Below are 13,395 nucleotides of genomic sequence, written 5' to 3' on the forward strand. Positions count from 1 at the left end.
GCAGCAGGTCACAGCTGTGACTCAGCACTGGCAGCCCATAATACCGAAGTGCTGCCAAGCAAGTGGGTCATGCCAGGCCAAAGAAGACTGTGGCCCAGGGGTAGGGCTGGCTGCCTCTGGCTCTGCCTCAAGCTGTCCTGGCTCCGTGCAAGGCGTCCTCTCCCAGGGCTGCGTCCACCGATGTCCCCCGTGTGTGCAGGGTTGGGGGCAGATGGAGAGGGCCTGGACCTTCACTTGCAGGGAGAATTTGCTACTCTCGCATTGCAGCTGGGACGTGATGAGCTGGGGGTCCCTGGCCAGGGATGGAGTGAGGGACGATTGATCGGGACGATCTGCTTGGGAGCAACAGGGAGGGCAGCGCTCCCTCCCTCCGTGGAGACCCCTCTTGAAGCAGGAACCCCCTCCCCACCCTCTAGAGTGGTCAGTAGCTCTTAGGGTGGGCTTGGAGTCCACGGTGCTGCTTCCTGGTCTCCGAACCCAGGCCTTGGGTCTGGGGGGGAAAAAAACCTCGGTCCGCTGAGCGTCAAGGTGCATCTGCACGCGCCGGGCACTAGGGGGCGCCCCGGCCCTGCCGAACCCACCAGGGCGCGCCCCAATCCGCGGGTTCCGGGATCGGGAAGAGCCTAGGGCGCCTCCGGGGCGCGGCCCGGGGACCCTGCCTGGTCTTCTTTGCCAGGGCTGGGCCGAGGTGGACTGAGCCCGGGTGCCTGGCACGCCCTCGCCCCGGCCAAGCTTCGGACCCGTGGGGCGGGGCGCTGCGTCCACCCCGGGGGGCGGGGGGGGGGAGGCGCAGAGGCGTCTTCCCGAGGTAGTCCGTGCGGCGACACAAAGGTCTTTCAAACCTCGCCGCTCCCCTCCGGCCTTCGGGCGGCGGCTCGCGGGGGAGACCGGGCCGGGGGCGGCTGCCAGGAGCGTCCTCCGGGCCTCGCGAGGGAGCGCAGGGCGCTGGGCTCGGCCGGACCCAGCCATCGCGCCCCGTGGGGTCCTTTTGTGAAAGAAGTGGGGCTCCCCTCCCTTCTCTGGAAACGGGCAGCCTGGCTTCCCAGGACTGCGTGCCCTGAATAATAATAAATTGGCTTCTCTAGGGTGGCAGTGTGGGCCCCGCTCTGGGGAGCTGTAAACTGTGGAACTTGTCTCCAGGCAAGCCTCTTGGGGGTTCCCCGAAGCGTCCAAGAGACCGCCGGCTGTAAGGTTACCCGGCCGAGGTTAGAAGAGACGTTCCAGGGCTCCACCCCTCGCCGGAGGCCGAATCGCCGGGAGGGCCCAGGAATCTGTTTTGGGTAAGTTTTTTTGGTGCTCCGGATGGCAAAGTCAGCTTGGGAACCACTTGTAAAATTTCTCCCCCAAGCACCTCTAGGGACCTAATTGTCACACCCCCCTCAATTTCCTGCAGTGTTTATTTCCCCTGCTGATGGAGAAATTCCTTCTGAGTTTGACTTAGAGCGCTCCAGCTTTAATTAAATACATTTTTCCCTCCAGTTGGGATTTCTCTGGAATTAGGAAGAGATTTTTCCGCACTACGTTTGAAGACAGCTGTGCTGCCTCCTTTGAGGAACCTTACTCCAGAGACCTGTTTGCTTTGTTCAACCTCCGAATCCAACAGACCCACTTGATTGGGCCCAATGATGAGGGAATCGAATCAAGTCACATGCTTGTCAATGAATGTGGTTCCTTTCGGTAATGGCCAAACAACCCCTTTCAGGGTTTGGGAAGGAAAATCGCAGACAGGATTCTAGCCGTAGCCCACCCCAACCACCACTGCGCTAAAGAAAAGAAAAAAGAAAACAATGCTCACCAAGTGCTGGATATCAGAGAAAAAGAAAAAAGGAATAGAAAAAAACCTTATCTTACACTTGCTGATACCCTCTTCCCCTTTGTTGATCCTTTTCCTTACTTTCTGTATGAATTAAATTTTTTACCTGCTCTGTATCCAGCCTACTTGGACTGGCCTTCCTGATTGTTTGCTGCAGCTACAGTTTCCCAAGCTTTGTGGGGTTATGTTTGCCTCTGGTGGTGGTCATGACTTCCTCCAACAGCATTAGGTTTAAACACAGTAACAGAAAAAGTGATTTAGCAAACACCCTCAAAAAGGCAGGACTGATCCCCAAACCTACTTTCATTTTCTTCGGGTCTGGGTTGTGAGTAATTTCTTGACAACTATGAAAAAGAAGACAATGAGAAATGAATTGTTTCTCCAATGCAATTTTGAACAGATGTACAATTCCCTAGTCTCTGGAATGTTCTAGGAATCCCTTACATCACCTTAAAGGGGCAGGGAATGGGTGGAGTTTCGGAGGGCTTCGTGGACACCCAGCATAGACAGGGCCTAGCTAGTTCCAGGACTGCTGCACTGATAACCCGGGTCACCTTTGCTGTTTTAGGGCCTCTAAATTTGGCAGTGTGAACAGACTCACTTCCTTTCAGCAATTGATCTGAGTAGCAGAATCCTTTTCTGATGGTAGGCCCCTGGGATGAGGGCTGTACTAATGGGCCACTTGCCTCACCACTGACTGGCTTTTAAACAATCGGTTGTATTCTCTGCTCAGCAGGAAGCAGCAGACCCATCAAGGCCCTGGGCGCTCTCTTTGTTCTGACTTTAAGGCATTTTTTTTTGCTACAATAGGAAACACTGTGTACTCCGCCAGGCGGCAAGGATGTGGGCTCCTCTGCAAAGGGGCTGGTGCTCTTCCCCAAGAAGAGGGGCTTTGTCACAGGCTGGGGTGCTGAACACTGTTACTGGGCAACTGCCTGGCCAGTGTAGAGGCAGCTGTGGTACCTTGGCCCCTTTTTGTGCCCATAGAGGGAGGCAGGGGAAGGATGGAATTTCATCTCAGGGTAGCAGGTCCTGGTGACACAGTAAATTATACATCAGGATGATGTTAACCCCCACCTTCGTTTTCTCTGGGCTTCCGAGGCAACTTCAACCTGCCACTAGATTCTGTGCAAGGTGATCATGTCCAGGTAACCAACCCTCCCTACACCAGGAAGCTCCATCTTGGTGAGTAGGAAGTTTTTTCTAACTGGGGATCAAACCTGGACTCCATATTTTGGGTAGATTTGGTCCCTCGAGGCAAGAGGTATTGGTTTTGTAGAAATTGAGTATATTGAGAGGGGCCCTGGACATGGTCCATCCAGCCAAAGGCATGAATGGACCCATGGGACTTGAAAGCTGCTTCTAGATTCACCCTGCCCCTCAGTCACTGCAGTCCCCTCCCGGGCCACCTAGCCTGTGTTTTCATCAACAGCACACCTGGTGCAGAAGACAAAGGAGGGTGTTTTCTTCAGGAAACATTATAATAATTACATAGAGACAAGATCCAGGCCAGGAGGAAGCCCAGGATGCAGGTCTGAGGGAGCAGAACCCAAATAATGGGATACACTTTGTAGGTATGAAATTAAAATGGCAGGAAGGCAAGTCCAGTTAGCTTCGCCTCCAAGGGCAGCCTGTGTCCCCTCAGACTAACAGATGAGCATGTGGGGTCAGGTGCAGCTGTTTAGGTCCTGTGTTCTTTGGAGATGTTCCCATCATGGCGCCTGAAGTGAGGGAAGGCCAGCTTCCTGTTGGGCATGGGCATAGAGCAGCAGCAGTACTTCCTTCAGCCCTACCTTTCTCCACACTCATCTCAGGCTCCCCACATGAGTCCCCTAATTGCTCTGTGCCACTTCAACAGCTACCCACCTCGCACTCAACCAAATCTCTTTGGCCTCCCGAGTCATACCTCAGCACTTGGTGTTGGGGCACTTGCCTATACCTCTGGCTCACTTTCTGCCAGGCCCAGCCACACAACTCCTTTTCTGCCAACATACGAATCTTTCCATGTCTCTACAGCACTGCATTTCCTCTGCATGGAATGCCTTTTCCTCCCTACTCACCCTTGTCCAACAAGTCTCCGAGATTCAGTCTAAACATGTCCTCCGCGGATCAGCTGAGAGGAGTTTTGCCACCAGGCTCTCAATGAAGACTCACAAGGGACAAAACCTGATGGATTAAAAGCAAGGCCTCCCTGGCACTATCTGGAGTCCCTGAAGAGCCCAGCTGCAGTGTCCATCCTGGAGAAAGGATAGGAGGAGGCAGGACTGGTGGTTCTTCATTTCATCTAACTTCTGGGTGTTCCTCCTCATCTGCCTTGGTCTGCTATCAAGACACAAGCACAGTTTGGGGTATCCTCTTTTCTGGCTCTTGGGTCCTTATAGGCAAGTTGCGTCTTAATCATCTCTGCATTTCCAGGATCTATTTTAGAACTGGGCATATGTAGGTGTGAAGAATAAATGAGTATAACTTGAATTTAGGAGTATTCCTTCCTTAGAATACTGTTCTTTCTATAAAGTTGTACTTTTACTTTCTCCAAAACATAATTCAAGAATTGCTTCCTGCATCTTTTTTTGTTTGTTTGTTTTGTTTTTTGAGAGGATCTTGCTAGTTCATGCTGGCCTTCAACTCACTATGTAGCCCAGGCTGGCCTCAAACTCCTGGCAATCCTCCTGCTTCAGCCTCCCAAGTGCTGAGATTACAAGTGTGCACCACCATGCCTGGGCTAAGCATCTGTTATATACTAGGCAATTTTTAGGAACTGGAGAACTTTGGGATACAAAAGGGATAAGAGTTCCATGCCCAAGTTGCTAATGAGTGCCCCCAACCCATGCTCAACCTCAGCAGTGATTTGGGATATTTGAAATCACCCAGTGTTCCTGGGATCCACAGTCCCTGGGGCATGGTCAGCAGTCAGCTATGACTCACTGTGTGCCTAGCATCAGGAAAGACAGGCATAGAAGGCCCGAGTCACTTGAAGCCCCCACCAGGGAAGATGCTGAAATTTCACAGCCTCTAGGAATTCACTTGACCTGAATTCTCTTGCCCAGGAGCTACTTCTAGTAATTTCCAGATTTATAAATATGTGAGTGTCATCTCCTAACTTGGTCCTAAGGTCCTCAAAAAAAAGGGCATCATGGCATAACTTTCCCTATCCCATCTCAGCCCCTAGTGCAGGACTGTACATGCCAAAATGAGGAAATGATGATTGCCACTGCTAACAGGCATTTGTCATGGGTCTCTTAATGAGACAGCCAAGAAGCCCAACGTGCATAACTCCTCCAGTTTTGGTAGGTAAGGAGTGGGAAAGAGGGTTCTCTCCCGACTCAGTGCTTCTCTTTTGCTAAATGTTACCTTTAGAGAGTGTGCGACTTCCATAGGAAGATACTGAGGTGTAGATCCAGTTGGTTTTATTTTGTTTCCTATGGGTACCTCCCTCTTAACTGGCTATTTGTATTCAGCTCTTGCTTGGTGATTAAGGTGGATGAAATCTTTTTCAGAGTTTCTCAAATTAAATGACCTGGTGGTGAGAGAAGCTCACTTAACCCTTGCTGCTTCTTTCTACTCTGCTTTCCCAGCTTCTTCCTGGGGTAACTTACTCCTTCTCCGAAAAGTTTTACTCGAAGTTTCCTTAGAGTCAATGCTCTAGGGCAGTGATGGCGAACCTCTGGCACGCAAGCTGCAGTGGGCTGCGTGTATCATTGAAAGGTCTAAAAGGTTTGCTATCACTGCTCTAGGGCCTTGGTTTTCAACCACTGGGTTTTACTGTTTGTCTTCCCCTGTTTGCTTTGCAGTCCTAGTGGCTGATGTCACTTGCATTAGCTCGCTGATGCTGGGGCCATCTGCACCCTACATCAACCCTGGGTGCTTTGAAGTTCAGTGTGCAATAAAAAGTTCATTAAAAAGATGTGGGGGAAAAAAGGAAAATGAAGCTACAGAAATATTAAAAAAGATCATATCCTGTTTCCTGTACTTTCCTTTTTTTAAATAATGTATTTCTCTGAGGAATTTATGTCACCATTAAAACCATGGAAGAGTTAAGGAAAGACAGGCCCAGGTCAAAAGAAGGGTGAGATTCCTGAGGAGATACATTGGCAGAGACCCAGTCTGTTTTCCTAATTGGGAGCTCAGGATCTAAGGGGAGAGTTTAAACTGGAAAAAAGTAGGAAGGAATTTAGAATTCTTATGACTGACGGTTTTGAATCCACATAGGGGTGGCTGTAAATGGTTTAACAGCCCGAGGTCACATAGTCTATAGCAGTGTTACCGAAGGCCCGGAATGACTACACTCCAACCTCTGGCTAGTGACTGGTGCTGCCAAATACCTCCTGTCCATTTGAAGAAGGAAGAGAAACAGGAGGAGAGGGAGAGGAGAAGGGAGGGGGGAGGGCAGACAATGAGGAGAGAGAGGTACATGGAGCAAGATGGCAGGTCAGTAAAACTTCCTCTTGGTTCTGTCAGTCTGCTGCCAAGACTTCTGACAGGACCTTCTCACAGGAGTAGAGGTCAAGACCCAAGCTTCCTGGGGTGTCTTGGGAACCCTAAGAGCATAGGTGCCCAGGCATGACCTTAAGGAAAGGAATGCTCCTGTCTTCAGAGATCTCTTGCCTGGCATGGTCACAGCCAGCCATTTGATGGAGACGGAAGTCTTGTGGGGCTCAAGGGGCTGACTTGACAATGGCCAAGTGTACTAGGATACTTCACATTGGATACCATCACTGAGTTTGCAAAGGCCGAAGCCCAGTTAGTAACAGAGCCAAGTCTCTCCCTCTGTTCCATGCAGACTCCTAGAGGGCCCAGGCTTCTTATTAAAGGAAGGGCAGCCACAGATGACTGTTCCTGTTCCTGGTAAATACATTCTCACTACTCTAAATGGGGCCATCCTCAGTACCTTTATTTCCTGGCAGACACACACACACACACACACACACACACACACGCACGCACACACATGGTGACATAATGTGCCCTGGGATCCAAAGCAAAATAGGAAGAAGGGCTAGTCTTATGGCTTGATTGCTAATCAACTCTCCTTTGGGAAGGTACCAGTTTTTCACAGATCTTCCACTCTTGGGCAGTGGGCATGGCCACACCTAGTACACAACCGGCCCCATCACCCCTGTTGGCCTCCATTTTGGGGAGCATATATCCCTAGGGAGTCTCTCACTTATGTGACCATTTAATTACTACTCATGATTATGTGACTATCACTTATTTTCCAGCCAGAGGGTCATTGTATATACACAGCAACTGCTAAGTCTTAGTCCTAAAAATGACAGTCCTGTATCCTACCAAATGACTGTGAAGACCTCAACAGTTGCACTTCTAATAAACACCACCCTAGAGTTTTTCAGGCTGCAGCAGATGGCTCCAGGTCAGGGCCACACTTACCCTTTCTCTCACGATCCACCTATAGTTGAGGCTCATGAGTTCTGCAAATCTCTGTTCATACAGGCGAAGCAGCAGCATCAGGTACAAGCCTGAATTCATCAGCTCATTTTGTGCCTAAACATGGAAAAAAGCTCGTAAGTTCATCTACAAAGTATTCCTGATCTCAATCAGGTTGGAGGGTAACAAGGCTAAGAAGTGACAAGAGCTCAAGCTCCAAGGAAGTCCTGCCCTTGGAGACAAGGTCAGAGCAGGAGGCAGGCCAGGGAAGAGGCGGGCAGGCATCCTGCAATTCTCTCTACCACCCAGTCCAGGATGCTTCAAGAGTGGAGTTTGCCAGTCTCGGTCCCATTCTGCAGACATTTGTGGAGCAGTTACCTGTGTTGTGGGCAGTTCAGGGAAAGGCCTTGGTGCTTCCCTCAGATCCTGTCACCTGATGTGGGGGGAGAGCCTCACTAAGGCGGCTCCAAGGTGAGCGGTCTGCTGGGTGCTACAGTGGAGGGCCCAGGGGAAGACCGGCCAGGTGAGTAGGATCTGTGGGAAGGCTTCTTGGAGGAAGCAGTTTTCCATGGCCCTTGAGGGATGAGAGGGACTTCAGCAGGTAGCTAGGAGGGTGCTAAGGCCTCTCAGACAGAGGCCCGAAGGCCAGCAGACAGTGGCAAAGAGAGCAGAACATGCAGTGGGCAACAATCCCTCCTGGCTGGCATGGCTGTTGTAGATGGGGTTGGTGTTTGCTTTTTTAAAACAGTTTTGGCATGGGCTGGGGAAGTGGTGAGCAGGGACCACATAAGGCAGAAGTGAGCAGTCTGCACATCATGCTGTTTTTATGTGTGGAGCTGCTGGTGTCATTGACCACAGGAATGAAAAGGACAAGATGTATCTTAGAAAAACAAATTTCACCGAACAATCTGAGACACAGATGCCATGAGGGCTTATTTTCATCAAAGGTCCTCCATTGTCCACAGAAAAGGCCCAACACCTCCATTCTATACATTTCTCCCTTTACAACTGGGCTTTCCGATGGTCTCACTTAAGGTCCCCTTGTCCCCTTGTGTGGGCTACTCTTGTCATTTAACCCCTAGACAGTGGGCCGAGGCAGGGTCTTGTGTGGCACTGGGAACCGCAGGGCCTTGAGCTTTCTTTCATCTGTTACTTTCATGCATCTGTCTTAAATGCTGTTTTCCTGCCCTTCTACCTGGCTATGTCCATAACTTTCTTACAGCTGTCACAGATGTCACCTCTGTGGAAGCCTTTCTGACGGGCCTCACTTGTTCCAGTCATTCCTTTGCTTCCTGACTCCTAAGCTGTGTCTTTATTTTGTACAGCACATCTTGCATTTGTTAATGTTTTTACTTTTTCTTTCTTTCCTTTTTTTGCAATGCTGGGGATGGAACCCAGAGTCTCTTGCCTATTAGACAAGCACTCTTATCACTGAGCCATTTCCCAGCTCATTTCTATTTTTTTGTGACAGGCGGGCTGTGTTTTATTTTTCTGGTGCTTGGACTAGGTGCTGCACAGGGAGGGTCGGGCTGTCCCTCAGAGGGCCTTGGGACCTCTGTTGTCAGCTCCTTGGCTGTGCTCAAGGCCTCACCCCTTGGACCCTTCCTAGACCTTCAGTGCATGTGTGGTGTTAGTAATGATGCCACCCTGCAGGGGAAGAGGGGGAGACACTTTCATTCCCCATCTGTCCTCATGCCAAATCTTGGGGTGCTCCAGGCTGTACTCAGGAAGCAGCCCATTCTGGGGGACTAAAATCCCCCCACAGGAGGCAAGGCTCTTTACACCACCCTCGGGAAGAGCGAGAACTATGACTCTGGGTGCCCGCGATAACAAAGCACAGATCTGACCCAGAGACCACTTCAGTCTCATCTTCCTGCACCGGCAGAGGCGTCTGCCCACCCCGCAGACAGAGGCTGCCTCAGGAAGCTGGTGCAGAACACGCCTCTTCCAGGACCGAGTAACTGCCAGGGAAGGTGCAGAGCAGGGATCAATGTGCCCTTCCTTCTGAATCAGGGCGACTCCGGATCTCGGTGACAACTGGCTTCCAGGTCACGTCTCGAGGCCCCTCCACTATCCTGCAGGTCCATCTTTAAAGGCTTAAGCCCAATGTCCTTAGCAGTCAGCTCCTATTTTTAGCTTTTGGTCATGTTTTCTATGCTCTGCTGACCTTGGCCCAGAGCAGGTGGAGAGCACATTGTTTGTTTCCACTGCTTCTGTTTTGTACACCTCCTCCCACTTCCCTGAAAGTCATACCTACCACTTCCCTTCAGGACTGTCTCCAAAGCCACCACCTCTGGAAAGCCTTCCTAATGTGCTTTTTAGCAGCTCCACCCGAACTAAGCCTTGTCGCTGCTGGTTTTCCTGGCCACGGCTTCCCTCGGCTGTGTGGAGGTTTTCTCTCCAGCCCTGTGTTTGCCAGGGAGCCTTTATGGGAGAAACACTCTGATGCATAATGGCAAATCAATCAACTCAAAAATGGCTTGGAACTATCAGGTTTGTCAAAGCATTCAGGGAAACCATTTACTTTTTATGACTCAATAAGGCCCGGAGGCATGCAGATGGGAAAATATCCACTAATGTTTTCTACAGATAATTTGAAAAGTCACTTCTAGCAGATTGTGTCTCTTCTCGGTTCTGTGGGAGGAGCCTGTCAGGCAGAGCCATAAATCTCGCTGCCTGCCTCCTTTACGTGTGCCCTTCACAGAGCTTGTGATGCCGACACGGGCCAGGCCAGCCAATCAGAGCAGACGCTGGCAGGCAACCCAGAGTCACCCTTTCTACTCTGAGCCACAAGTGGGAGGGATCTGCTCACTGAAAGAGTTCCGCGGCATTTGCTGAGCAGGGCCAAATGAACTAGATTTTGAAGCGTTATTTATTGGAGCTGCTTCTGATCCGCTCCTCCTTTGACCCAATCATACCATACTCAATCTCCCATGCAGAGTTCTTCTGTCATCAGACGGAAGGGACAGGAGGGTGGCAGGAGGAGGTGGGGACACTTGGAAAAGAGAAGGCTTGTGAAGCAGTGGACAAGAGCTCTCAGGAGCTCAGGCCACCTGCCAGTTGTTTTTCTTCCTTTCTCCTTTCTCCTACCCTTCATTTTGTTAATATTCATTTTGGCCAAGAGATATGCTAGTGATGGAAATGCTCAGTGCCCAGGTACTGACTTGAAGCTGACATCCTGGTGAATGTTTTAGGAAGTCTTCAAGTATGTTCCAGAGATGCTTCCAGGTCTAAGGGTAGTTAGAGGAGTGTGCGTGTCCAGAGACTTGTGTCCTAGGCTGGGTTGGAGCAAGGCCAGGCCCTGTTTTTCAGAGCAGTGACAGCAGAGGCCCACAGAGACTCTGCTGTGAGGCAGAACAAAGATGACACGAGTACTCATCTCTATGACACAGGACACATGGCTCTGGAACCTGCAAGGGAGAAGGTGGGCAACCTGGGGCCTTTGAACGCTGTGACTTTGGACAAAGAATTTTAACAGTGCAGGGCCAGGAAACCCCTGTTCTGCTGTTTATCCCAGGTGCAATGTAAATTGAACTAGGAGGTGGACGTAGTATGTTGCCCAACAAAAATATCCTAACCAGGACAAGAAAGGCAAGAATTAAAGATGGGATCCAGGTAATTTGTTTGTGAGGGCCTGGCCGAGCTCTTGTTGGTACCTGTGCCCCTAGTGCCTGGTATATAGTGTGCGCTCAGCAAATAAGTGCACAGATGAGCCAGTGAGAGCAAAACCTAAAATTCTGCATGCCCTTCTCCTGAGCTTTGCTCACCAACTGGCTTCCTTATCAGAAGGCAGTGACTATATTGGTCTTGGATATGCTGGTATACAGTACATACAGTAGGTGCTCAGAATATTTATTTATTTTTGAGGTACTGGGGGATTGAACCTAGGCCCTTTGCCCTGAGCTATATCCCTAGCCTTTTAAACATATTTAAATTTTGCTAAGTTGCTAAGGTGCCCAGGCTGGCCTCGCTCTTGTGACCCTCCTGCCTCAGCTTCTTGTGTGCTAAAATTACAGGCATGCACCACCACACCCAGCTCACAATAAGAGTTTCTAAAGTGAGTTAAACTTCTATGTTACGTGTGTTTTGCCACAGTTTAAATAAGTGCTACTTGGCCCCACCCCAGTCCAATTAAACCAGAATCTCTAGGGTTGAGCTTGGGGATCAGCATTTCAATAAGAAAAAAAATAAAACAGCTAAAGGTTAAAAGCTGTTATCTGGGAGACTGTTACTATGGGAGATTTTTGTGCTTTTTTATAATCAAAGCAAAACAAGACAAAACAGTAGGAAGATGCATGAGGAAAATGTCAGCTACTTAGTTGAGGTCGAGAGAAAGCCAGGCTGAGGTGAAGCCAGTTCTAGATCTCTTCTGGTTTTTGTCCTTTTCTTTGTACATGTCTAGATTTGGCACCGGCCACTCTACTGCTCACAAAGCTACTCTGCTCTGTCAGCTACTCTACTGCCCTCCATTTGCCAAGGAGGGACCAGCACTGAGGGTGGCTAAGAGGCCCGCTGGAGGCATGGTCTGGATATGTGGAGAAGGGGCTAAGCCCTCAGAAGCACAGGGTCACACATCAACACCATCAGCCTGGGGGACTTCCCAGCTGGGCAGGTCCCTGCAGTGAGCCCGCTGTGCCTGGGGACATTGCTGAAGTTCTATTACATCCTTGTAGCTTTGTGTTAGACAACAGCTGGTTCAGCCTTTGTCCTCGGAGAGTTTCTGAACTTGTCTGAATCACACTTCCCTGGAGTCTCCAGTTTAACTCAGATTGTTAGCAAACAGACACTATTAAATTCGCAACAGGCCACCGAAACAGGCAGAATTGCTGTAAAAGTGTGAGCACTCAACAGCTTTCCACCAGCAAGTAAATATCGTGCTTTTCAGTGGCACAGGATTACTCAGCAGGTAAATACTGCGGTTCTCTGAGAACCCTGGTGTTCTCCCATCAAGGTGGGTCTGCCATGAAGGTTCTACCTGTGATTATAATGAAGGGCGTTTTCCAAAGGCTTTGATGGGTTGTCAAGCTCTCATGGAAACTAATTTAAGATCTTTTCTGCTTCCAATAGAGCAATTTCTGTGCTGGATGTCCTCCATTTCCCCCCTAGACCCACTCTGCACCTTGCTCTGCGGCCTAGAGGCTGACCCCATTGTTGGTACCATTAGGGTTCCTTGATCTCCAGCTTCCCAGTGGGTATGATAGTGGTTTTGCCTGGCAGAGAGCAGAGGGGGTGGAGGAGAAAGAGCTGGATGTTTGTTCCCGCTGTTTCCTCTCTGTTGGACAGTGGTATGGCCACAGCTGCTTTCTTCTACCAAACAGCTAAGTTTGCCTGGTCCTGGGAGGTGCCCCTTGTCACATGAGGCCTAGGGTGGCCACACTGCTTGGCCTCATTCCTTGTTGCTTTCTTTTGCTGGTCACTTTTTGCCCTTCATTCAGATGCCATCGCTCATCCTGCTAAGATAATGTTGCAAGTTCTTTTTAGCATGTGCTGGTGGCCCCCATCTCTTCCTGGAGGATGCCGTGAGGGGAAGGTATGAGTATGAGCCCTATGTGGGCCAGTTGGCTTTGTTTGTTTAAGGATGACTCCAGTCTGGTCCCTGGTGACAAAGACGTTGGGCAACTTTGTGGCTCTAACATGGCAGTTCCCATGCACTAAGAAGAGCCTCCTCTGTGTTTATTAGGCGAGGTACCTGTGTCTTCTACAGGGCACCCTTGGGAAAGGCACTAGGATCTAGGTTCAGCTCTTAGTCAAAGCTGATGTGCTTTCCAGTGGAACAGGGTTCCTCAGGCGACTGAGTGCAAACTTTCATACAAGTGAAAAAATTTGCTGTTATCAGGTCAAGTCTACAAAGACCACTGAGAAAAGGACAGTAAATGGTGGCAGCACTCAGTAGAGGAACAACAGGAAGTGCTTGGGACCAAAAGGGGTCTTTCTTAGACAAGGCATTGGCTAGGGCTTCAGGATTCATGATGTCTGCAGAGAGTGCTGCTAGCATTTTGGGAAGCCTCGCCTGGACACATCCTTTTCAGGAAGCCCAACAGGCTCCACCTCCTAGAATGATCTACTTTTTGAGATAAACCTGTCGGCACCCTGAACCCAGGCACTCGGGAGGCCTGGTTCCTTTCAAGAGTTTGACTCCAATATGCTTAGCATTCAAGAATGTGGATCTCTCTGTGTTTCATCTCAGATCTTAGGTC

The 13,395-nt window shown here is 50.0% G+C and overlaps 1 protein-coding gene across 1 annotated transcript in view; it reads right to left on the reverse strand.

Moving 5' to 3' along the window:
- Positions 1-2,083: 2,083 nt before the first annotated feature.
- Positions 2,084-13,395, reverse strand: part of Marchf10 (membrane associated ring-CH-type finger 10) — a 228,483-nt gene continuing 217,171 nt past the window's right edge. Inside the window, 3 exon segments of the mRNA XM_087210162.1 lie at positions 2,084-2,109; positions 2,112-2,157; positions 7,202-7,315. Coding sequence (XP_087066288.1) covers positions 2,084-2,109; positions 2,112-2,157; positions 7,202-7,315 — 186 coding nt within the window.

The sequence above is a fragment of the Heterocephalus glaber genome, unplaced genomic scaffold (assembly GCF_053883595.1).
Source record: "Heterocephalus glaber isolate CG9 unplaced genomic scaffold, H.glaber_assembly_v1.0 deba00001124, whole genome shotgun sequence".
Lineage (NCBI taxonomy): Eukaryota > Metazoa > Chordata > Mammalia > Rodentia > Bathyergidae > Heterocephalus > Heterocephalus glaber.